The following is a 14,774-nucleotide window of genomic DNA, read 5'->3' as shown; positions in this document are numbered from 1 at the left end:
TGATATCTTTAAAACAAACCAACTCTTCGTTATATTGCATATCGTGGGATCTTACTGCATGAAAATTACTGCCACATTTCCTACATTACAAGCATAGCCACAAATACTTAATTGACTGCGAAGTCATTGTGGCGCTCAAGATGGTGAATTGTGGTATTGCAGCAGTTTTTTGTCCCCTTCTACTAATCTTTTCCTAAACTTGCATCTGAATCCCAGCAGCCAAATTGAAATGAAAAACACAAAACAGCCTTAAGAGAAGATTGATGCAAGTGCAATATCAACACCTGGAATTTTGTTAGTAAATTATTGATTCAGTGTTGCTGCTAGAATATACACAATCCATTACAATTAGTGTGAGAAATAATCTTATTGTCAACCTATGAACAGCACACCTGAGGAGAAAAAAATAAAAATCCTAAAAGAAATCATGATTTTTTTTCTTAAAGTGAAAAATATCACAATGTTGGCAATGACATAAAAAGTGCACAATTAGAAACTGGGTTATGCAAAAAAGAATCGGTTGCATACATCCCCAAATTCAAAATAAATATAACCCCTTTTCCCCGACATGTTACCTTGCACAAGGTGATCGTTGCTTTGAGAGGTTTAAACAGAAGTTGTGATCAAAACCTCCAGCCAACTCTTTCGGGATAATGTTTCCAAGTACCACTGGCTTTCGCAAGTCAAAACTCGTGTTCTCCACTGAGGCAATCTCTCCTTTATAAATCAGAAACGTGTATCACTGCGTCATAAAAATCTGATTAACTTTTGTAAGAAAGGAGTGAAAATGTTGGTACTCTTCATTTCCTTCCAACTGGTAGCTGTGGTTCAATTAGTAGCATTCTCACCTCTGAATCAGAAGGTTTTGGGTTCAAGTTCCCCTTCAGAGACTTAGGCCAAATATCTGGGCAAATGGTCCCTGTGCAGTTCTGAGGGATTGTTCCTCTTTCAGAGCAATCAGCTTTCAAATGAGCCATTAAACCAAGAGCCCAAATGTAAGTAAGATGTCTCATGACATTATTTCAAAGAGAAGAGATTTCTCTAGGGTGTCCTGGCCAATCTCAGCCACTTTCACTCAAACAAATGGTCTGACCATCATCAAGCTTGTGGGAGCTCGCTGTGAGAAAACTGCTGCATTTCTTGTACTCAAATTAAAACAGCGACTACACTTCAAAAGTACTTCACTGACTGTAAAGTACACTGGGAAGTCCTGACATATACTACATAAATGCAAGTCATTTTTTTAAACCTTTACTGCAGCATTATTGTAGGCAGTGTCAAACTGAGGGATGCACTGATGTTTAGGTCAGTGCCGCATAGGCACAATAGGGAAGGTCACTATCTAAGACCATTCAGCCACAATAAACTGAGGGGATTGGAATTGTATAGAACCCCCTTGGGCCATAAAACTCATGTTGAATATATTCAGTGAATATTATATGCATCACAATTGTATTGAAGCACCTCAGAGTGCGACATGATCTATCTAGAGGGCCTGATTATTTATACCGTGTGATGGCTATTTTGAAATGTTTTTCCAGATACTTTACAAATAAAATAGATTTTTGCAAAATAAAAGGTGTCATAATGTTCACTTCCTTTGAAGGCAATCTACATAAGTTAAACTCTTCCTCATATTCATCATAGCTGAGGTTTACTTACTCTGTTCTGTTGGTGTGAAGTTCTGGTTTTACACCAAAGTTGGAGAGAGACTAAATAAACCGGGGTTGTTTTTTTTTTAATTGCAGTGAAAAATTATGAGAAGATTTAATAGAGGTGTTCAAAATTAATAAGGATTTTGATAGGGTATATAACAAAAGGACTATTTCCAATGGCAGGAGAGTTGGTAATCAGAAGATGTGGATTTAAGGTCATTACCAAATAGTCAGACGGCAATGAAGAGGATTCTTTTTAATGTTGCTGGTTGTTACAAGCTGGAACATGCTGCCTGCAATACTGTAGGAAGCAGAATCCATTGCAATGTTCGAAAGGGAATTGGATAAATGCGGCATGTGGTTAGCACTGCTGCCTTACAGCGACAGGGACCCAGGTTCAATTCCAGCTTCAGGTGACTGTGTGGAGTTTGTCCATTCTTCCCATATTTGTGTGGGTTTCCTCCCACACTCCAAAGATATGTGAGTTAGGTAGATTTGTCATGCTAAATTGTCCTAGTGTCAGGGGGATTAGTAGGGTAAATATGTGGGGTTACAGGAATAGGGCCTGGGTGGAATTGTTGTCAGTACAGGTTTAATTAGTGAATAGCCTCCTTCTGCACTGTAGGGATTCTACGATTCTGTCAGGAAACTGTAGGGCAATGGAGAAACAAGTGATAGCCCTATTGGATAGCCCTTTCAAAGGGCCTGCACAGGCAGAGTGAATTGGATGGTTTCTGCACTGTATGATTCCAGGCTGTAGTAAATCTCAAATCAAGCTCTTCAAAACTGGAATCACAACTCAGCCAACTGAGCTGAGACCATACACATACACACGGGTCAAGGTGGGTGTAGGAAAATGCTTTTGAGATGGCGGCGTGGGCTCGTTGGGCCGAAGGGCCTGGTTCCCGTGCTGTGTTGTTCTTTGTTCTTTGTAACTCGGGAACCACGTGGAATGAGTTTTTCTAGTGGTGTCTTTCTGGCAGTTACTATCTTTATTTCAGTTCTGACTATCAAAAATCTGTAAAACAGCTTAATTTTTTTTTTTGTTTTGAACTTTCATCAGTACTTAATACTGAAAAGATAAGACAGTTCCTAAGTATCACTGAATGTGCAGGAAATAGATTTGTCATCACGAAGGTGGAAATTGAATAGTCACCAACTGCGTACTGGGGAAGATGAAAACTGGTTGGTGGGTGGTGCAGTATAAAAATTCATTTCACAAAGGCAATTAGAATCAATGTGAAAATAGATGAGATGTTCAAAAAGCCAAGAAGCAGAAACAAAACAGAACACGTACTCGAAAATGAAGGCCTGCAGGTGTTCAGACATGAAAACAGTGGATGTTGAAAAAAAACGATGGGCCCATCCGTGCCCGATGAACTGGCCTCCATGCAAGACACAGGATCAATATCTTTGTCAGAACTTGTCTTCTGCTATAGAGTCCATGGTCTAACAGTTTGGCATATTGGATGCAATTTGTCTCCATGTTGGCTCAGCAGGTGCATTCTCGGCTCTGGATCAGAAGGTTATAGGTTCAAGTCCCCCTACCGAGGTGTGAACACCTCTACACTGGCACTTCAGTGCTGAACTGTCAGAGGAGCAGGCCCTATCTGCACTCTCAAGTGGATATAAAAGACCCCAGGGCACTATTTTGAAAAGCAAGAGGTGTTCTCCCAGCTGCCATGGCCAACGTCCATCTCAGCCAACAGATTATTTGGTCAACACCACATTGCAGTTTGTGAGACCTAGCTGTGCACCAACTGACTGTGATGATTCCTACATTACAACAGTCACCGACACCTTAAAAACACATAATTGGCTTTAAAGGCACCACATAAATCAAGCTTTATTTGATACATATCTCAGTGGTGCACTACCAATGTCTTGTAACTATTGTCATGTCTACCTCCTCTGAAGACCACCTGTACATCCTTGAACCAATATCAAGCAGATTAACTAGTTTATTTATTTTTTTGTTTGTAGGAGCCATGTTGTTATTGACTATGAAGTAATTGCTACATTTCAAAAGTGACTGATCAGCAGTGAAGTATCTTGAAATGTAAAAGAAGAAAGACAAATTTCTTTATTGTGACCAACTCAGAAAAGTTGTGGGTTCAAGTCTAACAGCACAAAGTCTAGGATGGCACTTCGGTACAGTACGGAGGATGAATGAAACATTAAACTTGAATAGTTTTGAATAAGAACATAAGAAATAGGAGCAGGAGTAGGCCATCTAGCCCTTCGAGCCTGCCCCGCCATTCAATAAGATCATGGCTGATCTGTCGCTGCTCAGTTCCACTTCCCCGCCCTCTCCCCATAACCCTTAATCCCCTCTCTTATCAAAAACCCATCAACCCGCGTCTTAAAAATATTTAGCAGATATAAATATAATGCAAATATAAGATGCAAATATAAGAGCAGAGAGCTCTCTCTGCTGTCCTGACCAATATTTAGTTCTGAAACAGCATCACTAAACACAGATTACCTGGTCACACTGGTGTTTGTGGGGTCTTAACTGTATAAATTGGGTGCTACGTTCCCACATTACAACAATAACTACACTTTGAAAGCCTTTCATTGGCTGTAAAACTTTGGAATATGCAGAGGTGATGAAAGGAAGCCCTTCTTGATAAAGAAAAGCTTTGAAAAGAATGTTTCCTTTCCGTCACTTCAAACATGTCTTTTTGCTAACTTTTAGTGTCCTTCCCACTCCCCTCTTCTAAAGTTGTCCGGATGCTGGACATCCTCTGTTAATTTGTTCAAGGGGCCATTGCTTCACATGTGTGGCTGGATGTGGAAAACCAATGAGAAAATGACAGGATGCACAGGTTGTGTCTCAAATCCAACTATCGGAAAACCGGTGATGTTCAGGTCACCGACCTTCCCATCCTCACCAACACCTCAGTCTAACAGCATACTGGGAAATTCCCTGAAGCTGTTCCCACGCCACCAACACGTTATTGAAATACAGTGAGAATCACCACATTCACGGCCTTTAGCAAAGCCTCTGCAACACTTCCGGCAATGTAACACTGACGGATCTGAAGCAGCCCCAGAGGATGTCCTGGTTTATCTTGCAACATTCTCTTGGTTTCTTTCAATTCCTCTCCTTTGCAATCTGTACTTGAAAACCATGCCAGCAATGCTCTACAAGCTTGGCTCAGCCCAGCCTGCCCAAACTGCACAACATCTGAAATCCAGCTTGCCGGTTTTGAGTCACTGAACCTCATACACTGAAGCCCGAACTGTTCTCAACCCACATTTTGCTTCACACTATTGTGTGCCTCAGTTCACATGACCTAACGGAAAACTCTACCAGGTGTTGCAACATCTCCAATTTCCTCCCACAGAATGACTCATTGATCTGTGCACACTCGAAGTTTAGTCTTTTAACAATTCACCATCACAATTTTACAAATCACTCCAGTTAAATGCAAGGAGCAATTATCTGAGTAATGCCAAGTTTTTAGATCAACTGGCGATGGTGAAGAAGAAGAGGGCTATTTCAGTTGAAAGTCAAGCTTCAAAAGTGTGACACAGTACAATCCCCAGTATGCATTACACCAGAAGCCTCCACCACTTAAAAGGATGAGGGGACAGTGGATGCATTGGAACCCTATCACCTTGTGACACACAGTCTCCATTCATACAGATGACATCATTGGATCCTGGAACTCCTTACCAATGCTATGGGGATGCCTATAGTGGTGGCTATCAGGGTTGATGGAAAGGATTTCAACTAAGTTAACATGGGGCTGGGGTTTCTGCAATGTGCATGTGTGTGCGTGCAAGTTGGGGACGGGGAAGGTGGAGAGAAGAGAGAAGCGGGGAGCAGTCCTGTGCAATGAACTTCCTTAGGGAGTGTTGTCAGTCTATACAATAATTACCGAAAAGTTCAAAGAGAATTTAATCTTCCTAATTTTTTCTAGGTAACTATTGGTGCAATGCAGTCAGGACCATCCAAAGTTTGCAATTTAAAAATCACATTTTTGGATGTTTCCTAGTTCAGTACAATTACCCAAGAGGTATACACTTCTGGGAAATTGCCATTCACACCTTACCTGGGAATGTCTGAGGGGATTCCCCAGTGCCATTTTGGAATATAAAATGTTTAGGGGACACAAAATTCTTAAGATGCAATAAGAACATTATTTTGCTGTATGCAGCAAGCCTAACCGCAACAGAAGGCTCATCAACACCTTCTCAGGAACAGTTAGTGATGGGCATCAAATGCTGGCCTTGCCGGCAATGTTCACATCCCACAACAGAATTTAAAAAAAACAAGTTCTGCATTTAATAGTAGGAAATAAAGATGGACAGGAGAAACCACTATAAGCTGGGGAGCATTTGGTAGTAGTGATCAAAATTCAATTAGATTTAACATATTTAAGAACATAAGAAATAGGGGCAGGAGTAGGCCATCTAGCCCTTCGAGCCTGCCCCGCCATTCAATAAGATCATGGCTGATCTGAAGTGGATCAGTTCCACTTTCCTGCTTTCTCCCCATAACCCTTAATTCCCTTGCCTAACAAAAACCTATCTACCCACGTCTTAAATATATTTAGCGAGGTAGCCTCTACCACTTCAACAGGCAGAGAATTCCAGAGATTCACCACCCTTTAAGTGAAGAAGTTCCTCCTCAACTCCGTTCTAAACTGCCCCCACCCCCTTATCTTGAGGCTGTGCCCTCTAGTCCTGCTGACCTTTCTGAGCGGGAAGAACCTCTCCACCTCTACCCTATCCATCCCCTTCATCATCTTATACGTCTCAATAAGATCCCCCCTCATCCTTCTAAACTCCAACAAGTACAAGCCCAGTCTATTCAGCCTCTCTTCAAAGTTCAACCCCCTCAACTCCGGTATCAGCCTAGTGAACCACCTCTGCACTCCTTCCAAGGCCAAAATATCCTTGCGCAAGTGCGGCGACCAAAACTGCACACAGTACTCCAGCTGCGGCCTCACCAGTGCCCTGTACAGTTGCAGCAAGACCTCCCTACTTTTATATTCAATCCCCCTCGCTATGAAGGCCAGCATCCCATTTGCCTTCCTGATCACCTGCTGCACCTGTAGGCTGGGTTTTTTGCGACTCATGCACAAGGACCCCCAGTTCCCTCTGCACCGTAGCATGCTGCAGCTTTTTGCCCTTTAAGTAGTAGTCCCTCCTACTATTATTCCTGCCAAAGTGGATAACCTCACACTTGCCAACATTGTATTCCATCTGCCAGGTCCTCGCCCACTCGCTCAGCCTATCTAGATCCCTCTGCAGACTTTCTACACCCTCCGCACAATTTGCTTTTCCACTTATCTTTGTGTCATCAGCAAATTTCGACACCCTACACTCAGCTCCCTCCTCCAGATCATCTATACAAATGGTAAATAGCTGAGGCCCCAGCACCGATCCCTGGGGCACTCCACTAGTCACCAACCGCCAATCCGAATAGCACCCATTGACACCTACTCTCTGCCTCCTATTTGACAGCCAATCCTCTATCCATGCTAACACCTTACCCCCAACTCCATGCCCCCTAACCTTCAGTAACAACCTTTTGTGCGGCACCTTATCAAACGCCTTTTGAAAATCGAGAAACACCACATCCACCGGTTCCCCTCCGTCCACCGCACTAGACACATCCTCATAGAATTCCAATAAATTCGTCAGACACGACTTCCCTTTAACGAATCCGTGCTGCGTCTGCTCTATCAAACAATTCTTCTCAAGACGCCTCACTATTTCTTCTTTGATGACGGATTCAAGCATTTTTCCTACAACAGACGTTAAACTAACCGGCCTATAATTCCCTGCCTTTTGCCTGCTACCCTTTTTAAACAGCGGCGTAACATTAGCCGTTTTCCAATCTTCCGGCACTTCCCCGGAATCCAGCAAGGTTTGGAAAATAATCACTGAGGCATCCACTATCACCTCCGCCATTTCCTTCAGAACCCGGGGATGCATTCCATCCGGTCCTGGGGACTTGTCCACCATCAGTTCCACTAGTCTGTCGAGCACTACCTCTCTAGTGACAATGATCTCATTCAGGCCCTCAACTCCTACCATCCTTCTATCGTTAATACCCGGCAAACCTTTATGGAAAGGAGCAAAGGTAAACAAAGAATAAAAGTATGAAGCGGCAAAACAAAAACAATTTTCAGCTGAAATGTGATTTGACAGCTACTTGAAAGTAAATCAGTTTAAGAGAGTGGGGGATATTAAAGGAGGAGGTGGAGACGAATCAGAACAGGTGTGCTTCCAAAAAGAAAAAAGGATGAAGTTCCAAGTCTTGACCATCCTGGGTGACAAAGAACATACAGAATCAGATGAGGCAAAAAGGAAACTTATATCAAAGACTGAGAGCTCAATACTGCAGAAATCCCACACAAGTATCAAAAGTGCAGGGGTGAAATCAAAAAGGAAATTAGGAAAGCAAAGAATGCATGAAAAAATATTGGCAAATTAAATCGGGGAAAACCCAAAGATGTTTTACAAATACACAAGAAGCAAAGAGCAGGGTTGATCAGCTGGTAATATAAAAACAGATAGTGTTTCTACATTGCTTAAATGGAAAAGTGCAATCAAAGCTACTAATGGTCCTCTAGACAGAGCTGGGGAATTGAGAATGGAAAACAAGGAAATGGTGGAGGTGTTGAAGAAGTATTTTGTGTCTGTCTTCACTTGGAAAACTTCCCATAGATAATCGTGGCAGGAATTTGGGAGGGGGGGCAAAATATCTGATTCCAACGGTGAGATGCTTTGTCCAAACTCTCAACTTTCAAGACATGTTAAAGGCAAGTTGGGTTTCCTGACAAATAATGTTGGGAAGCTCATACATGCTCAATAAAAGGTCATCTTGCCAGAATTTAATACATTGTCCAAATTAAGTTCCCTGCCAGCAAGAATTTAGAGTATTCAGTTTTATGACTGCATAGAAGTGACAAGCACCTGGTGAGATTCATTCGAGATCAATACATGTTGCTTTTGCCTCCTTGGGGACTTCACAAAGTTTTGGGTGCGTGCTGGTAGCAAATGCTGCACCATAAGATTGAAGGAGTGAGGAGTGTCTGGGGAAGGTTTTGTGGAATGTGGGGGAGCATTGATAGTGGAGTCCTGGTGAGGATAAGCATGGGGATGGCAATGGGTGTCGGCTCCGAGGTCAGGAAAGGCACATGGAGGTGGATCGTAATAGGGTCCAGTGTAACAGGGCAAAGTTCAAGGGTGACGGGGGTGGGGGAAGAGGAATGGTAATATTGAGTGACTCAAAGAGGGGGACATTGGTGGGTGACATTGGGAGGGTAGAAGGTTGTGGAGCATGTTTGAAAGGTGACAATGCATCACTTTCCAAATCTGACCCTGACCAGTCACTGAGGTCCTTCAAAGTGAGTGGAAGGAGGAGTTCAAGGTCAGCACGAGCGGTCGACTAAAGGGTCACCTTAACAACTATGATGCAGCTGGATGTCAACAATATTCAATTGGTGTTCTCCTCTCCATGGTGAAGTCCACATTGCAGCAGCCTCATTACATCAAGATCTCGGCAAGGTCTGAAGCTGCTGCTTGTTCTGTGCCATTTATCATCAGCTGCTGTCAGAGGCAGGGAGGGAGAGCAAGGGTGTAGCAAAGGGACACGGCTGGTGGATAGCAGCCAACTCGTGACTCCAAACATCCATCCTGTTGGGTGAATGATCATGGCTGACAAGGGCTCATGTGGTTAATCTTTCAATGCTGCCACTGCAATGGTCTCTCTAAAGAGTCCTGAAAGCAAGTGTAATAGTGTCAGAGGAGGGAGTTCTTGCACAAGGTTCTCATCAGCTTGCCTCTGTATGCATTCATGTATGAAATGGACTTGAGGGGGTGGTGTGGGGATGTCATGTCCAAATAGACACCAGGTGAAGGGCTTAGCATTTGCCTGCTGGCTTTGAGTTGGAGGGAAACTTGCAAAGGGCATGTATCACTTGTTTGTTCACATATCCAGTGAGGCAATGATGATGCAGGCTGCAGACAACCCTGCCTTGGTAATGGTTGTTATCCAGATGAGATGGAAGAGCTCATCAGAGAGCCAGGAAGAGCAAGGGCCTGAGCAGCAAGGGAAGCAGGACCTCAAGCTGCTGGCAAACATGGACCACTGCAACATCAAGCATTGGCCTGATAAGGGGGTCTATTGTCCATTTAGTGGTGAACAAAAGACCATGTAGGAGGTGCCCTTGTATGTAGTTGCTCACATATGCAAACTTCATCCATAGGAGCTGCGGCCCCAAAGTCTCTGTAGGAGTAATGTGGAGTTTCTGACCTACCACGAGTGTAAGTGTGTCCGGGTGCCCTTTAAGTATGACACCAGGACCTACGACCTTCGGCCCCATGAGATAACGGCAGGGCAGACAAATACCTGCCCACTTCACCAGGAGTTTCCCCTCGTAGACGTATAATGAACGAGCTGACCAGTGGAAGATCATGCAAGTTCAGCTGACCTGCCACCCAGTGGGAATCATGCAAACTGCCCACCATCCAGACTTAATCTCCAGAATGGAAACTTTCGGTAAAAAAATAGCAAAAAGGAACTTAAACTAATCACCACCACCACCAGGGAAAAGGTGTCAGGAAAGCTAGTAGAGCAAAATACTGACAAGTCCCCAGAACGAGATGGTCTGCAATCTAAGACCTTAAAAGAAGTGGCTGTAGAGATAGTAGAGGCACTGTTTATAATCTTCTAAAATTCTGAGATGGGAAAGGATCCCACTGGATTGGAAAATTGCCAAAGTAACACCTTTATCCAAGAAAAGAGAAAGACAGGAAACTACAACCCAGTTAACCTATAGCCTATAAGCAGTTACAGAATGTTCACCCAACTTATTCCTGAGACCAGATGTTTATCTAATGAAGGAAGATTGAACAAGTTGGGCCCCTGTACCCGCTGGAGTTTAGAAGCCTGAAAGGTTATCTTTTTTGAAACATATAAGATTCTGAGGGGACTTATTAGGGTGAATACCAGGGGAATGTTCCCTCTTGGGGAGACAAGAACTTGACAATAAGATACTGTTTAATAATGTGGCTTATTTTTTAAGATGGAGATTAAAATAATTTTTTTTCACCGAGGATCATTAGTCTGGGGAATTTTCTTCCCCTGAAAGCAGTGGAGTCTGGTTCATTGAATGTTCTCAAAGCAAAATAAGATAGATTTTTGATAGACCAGGGAGTGGAGCATTATGGGAGGCAGACAGGAAAGTGAGTTGAACCAGACAGGCCATGATCTTATCAAATGGTGCAGCAGGCCTGAAGGGTCAAATGGCCTACTCCTGCTCCTGTGTTCCCATGATTATCGAAAAGGTAACTTGTGTGTGTGAAGGGGGAAGATATGGTTCTTACTTACTACTTTGCGTCTGTAATCACAAAATAAGGGATGGATTTATGGGCCGGAATCTTACCACCGCTCAGGATTTTCCCATCCTGCTGCAATGAATGGAGATTTAGCTGGTCGCCAAATTCTGACCTCGCTGCAGTGGCAGCATGGGGTGAACAGCAGGTGACATTACGCCCATAGTATTTAAAAAGAATTGTGAAATATTGGATGGAATAAACAATGACAGAGCAAATATTAGAGGGGCTTAGCACCTTTGAAAGTAGACAAATTGCCGGGCCCAGAGAAAATGTACTCCAGGCAGCTGAGAGAAGCAACAGAGAAATAGCTTCAAACCATTCAGGTTACAGGCATTTTTTCTTGGGGACAACACAACTGTGAACGTTATATAATTGCATAAAAAAGGAAGGGATATGTGGAGTATTTGCAGAGCAGTCAGCTGAATCTTAGTGGAACCTTATTGGAAACAGTTTCGATAGTATAAATTGCCATTTAGAAAGGAAAAGATTAAACAAGAAGTTAGCACATATTTGTTGAAGGAAGATCTTGTCTGACAAACTCAGTTTAATTTTTTTTGAAGCAGTTACAGGAGGGTGGATGAAGCTAATGCATTTGATGCAGTCTACATGAATTTTAGCAATGCTCATAAGGTCTAACGTGGCAAACTAGTCAGGAAAGGAGAAGCATGCATGAAATTCAAAGGCATGTAATCAGTCAGAGTCAAAATTGGTCCAGTGGCAGGAAGAAATGGGTACTGGTTGGCTGGTGTTTTTGTGACTGCAAGGCTGTTTGCAATGAAGGTTTCTGCAGGGTTCAGTGCTAAGTTCCTTGTTTCTTGTGGTCTACATCAATGATTTAGATTTAAATACAGGGGCACGGTTAACAAAGAAGTTTGCAGATTATGCAAAGATGGTTACGCAGTTGATAATGAAAAGGAAAGATGTAGACTGCAGGAAACTAGCATCAGATTGCACCCTAAGACATTTAAAAATTAGTTAGAAATGCACAAAGCCCTGTGATTTATAGGGCTACGAACCAAGAGCTGGAATTAGGTGGATAATTCTTCTTCAGCTGGCACAGACACAATGACCTGAGTGGCCTCCTCTTGTGCTGTAAATTTTCCACGTTTCTATAGTTAACTTTACAATTGGTGTCAGTGTTCAATGTTCTGCCTAGCCTTACAGTGATAGTGGCCTAGGAAATAAATAATTCAAGTTAAAACTTGTATGCTTCACAAAACAATACACCATTAGTACAAGATTAAAGGAGCACCTTCCCACACAATGTATCCTTCTTGTACTCGGACATTTTCCACACACGTATGCCGTAGTGCATTACTGACATGCATTGAAACCAGAGAGATTAACAGCTCAGAATGATGCCATCATGTCCATGCTGATTCTTTGTGAGAACAGTCAAAAGCTGCTCCCACTGCTCTGCACTTTTACTTTAAAAAATGCAAAGCTTCACCTCCCTTTGTGCTAAAGCATGACACATTCCAATACCCCTCTGCATAAAGAAATCATCCTAATCTCTCTCCTCAGTCTTTCAGTAATAATTTTAAATTAATGACTTCTCTATCAATTAATCCCAATCAAAGCAAATAGTGCTTCTTTATGTGTCCCATCAAGATTTTTAAAAAACTAGCAAATCTCACTTTAATCTTCTCTGGCTCCAATGGAAATAGCCTCAAGTCTTATTTCATAAATGTGCTTCCCCACGCCTGGTACTCTAACGCCATGCAGAAACAACAACATTAAGAAACAGTAAGTTGTCTCACAAACACCAGGTTAAAGTCCAGCAGGTTTATTTGGAATCACAAGCTTTCGGAGCGTTGCCCCTTCATCAGGCGAGTGGTCCACTTATCTGATGAAGGAGCAGTGCTTCAAAAGTTCATGATTCCAAATAAACGTGTTGGACTTTAACACGCTGTTGTGAGACTTCTTACTGTGCCAACCCCAAACCAACGTCAGCATCTCCACATCAACATTTTGAAACAAACAGATTGAATATTTTTTGAGCAGTAAGGAAAAGAAAAAGCCAAAATCCACTGAGTTTGGGCAATTGCATCTATCTAGTTTGACTCAATGTATACTCAGTATTCATACGCTCCTGCCCTTTGATAACATAGAATCAGGAGTAGGATATTTAACCCCTCAAACCCCATTCCACCCTTCAACAAGATCATAGCTGATCTGTGAACTAACTTCATGCACCCCCTGATCCCATGTCCTTTAATACCTTTGGCTATTAAAAATCTATCAATTTAAATTGATTGTCATTTGCTATTTGCAGGGGTGGGGAGGCGGTGGTGAAGGGGACTAATGACCCAGAGACCCAAGGTGATCCTTGGGGACCCAGGTTCAAATCCCATCACGGCAGATGGCTGAATTTAAATTCAATAAAACACCTGGAATTAAAAGTTTAATGGTGACCATGAAACAATTTGTGAGTGTCATAAAAATCCAAGTAGTAAACTAATGTTCTGAATGAAACCTGCCATCCTTACCCGCTCAGGCCTACATGAGACTGCAGACCCACAGCAATGTGGTAGACTCTTAAATGCCCTCTGAAATGACCGAGCAAGCCGCTCAGTCTAACAGCACTGTGGATGCACCTACACTTCAAGGATTGCAGCTTATCAAGGGCAGCTAGAGATGGGTATAAAATGCTGGCCTAGCCAGCAACACCCATATCCCATAAATTAATAAAAAAACAAGAGTTCCAAGTTTCTACCACCCTATAACTATGTTATAGTTGAAACACAAGTTCTGTGCCCTTATATTCTAGTTTTCCAGCTATAAAAGTCCACTGGCTTTTCAGGACTTGTTCATTTATATATCTGAATGGCCCCAACGCCCATCAACCCCACCCTACGATCCACACTCTCGTCTCCTGAGCCCCAGCACTCCACACAGTGGACTTTGAACCACCACGCATTTACCATTTAGGAAGTACTCTATTCTATCCTTATTAGGTCCGAAGTTGACAACCTCACATTTTCATTTTGAAACAGTTCTGTCCAGTCATCAGCAAATCTGGTTATGTGGCTTCAGCTCCATCAGTCATTAATAAATATGGGAACACGTGAAGCCCCAAAACAGATCCTTGCATGTCCCCACTCAACACTTTCTGCTAAATAAAGTACCTATCCATTATCCCTACTTTCTGTCTCATGCCACCCTGCCAATTTCCTGATCAGGTCAATAATTTGTCTTCAGTTCCATGAACTTCAACTTCAGCTAACAGTCTTTTCTGGTGGACTTCATCAAATGCCTTCTGTAATTCTGTAAATAATAACCATTTACATTTCTCTGCTACTTCTTTAATCAACCCTTCCAAACATTCAATGAGGTTTATTATGCGGTTCTCTCTCACCAGCTTAAAACGTTCAAGGTGCTCTGGTGACTCTATCTTTGATTATGGACTCTGCCAATTTCCAGACTACAGATATTCATATAACTGGTCCATAATTCCCTAGCTTCCCTCACTCCACTTTCTTAAATAGTGAAGTAAAGGCACAATTTTCAAATCTAAAGGAATGGTCCCTGAATCGTGAGAACTTCGGAAGATTACAGTTAGGGCATCTGCAACGTTGTCACCTACTTTCTTTAAAACTCTGGGATGGAAACCATCTTCTACTGAGGGATTTATCATGTTTTAGTGCCAATATTTCCTTAATTACGGTTATTTTGCTTGCATTCATTATGGGGAGTTCCTGTTCCTGATTCAATAAATCCTCGTATGGAACTGAAATATAAACAAAGTACCATGCA

At 42.5% G+C, this 14,774-nt stretch overlaps 1 protein-coding gene across 1 annotated transcript in view; it reads right to left on the bottom strand.

Moving 5' to 3' along the window:
* The window catches only part of galm (galactose mutarotase), a 64,490-nt gene that overhangs the window by 4,467 nt on the left and 45,249 nt on the right, over window positions 1–14,774 (bottom strand). The window contains exon 5 of the mRNA XM_080200159.1: window positions 576–717. Within this exon, the coding sequence (XP_080056285.1) occupies window positions 576–717 (142 nt within the window). The remainder of the gene's footprint in view (window positions 1–575; window positions 718–14,774) is intronic.

Source organism: Carcharhinus amblyrhynchos, chromosome 12 (assembly GCF_965287045.1).
Source record: "Carcharhinus amblyrhynchos chromosome 12, sCarAmb.v2.hapA, whole genome shotgun sequence".
Lineage (NCBI taxonomy): Eukaryota > Metazoa > Chordata > Chondrichthyes > Carcharhiniformes > Carcharhinidae > Carcharhinus > Carcharhinus amblyrhynchos.
The sequence above is the reverse complement of the archived record's forward strand: the minus strand, read 5'-3'. Positions and strand labels throughout refer to the sequence as shown.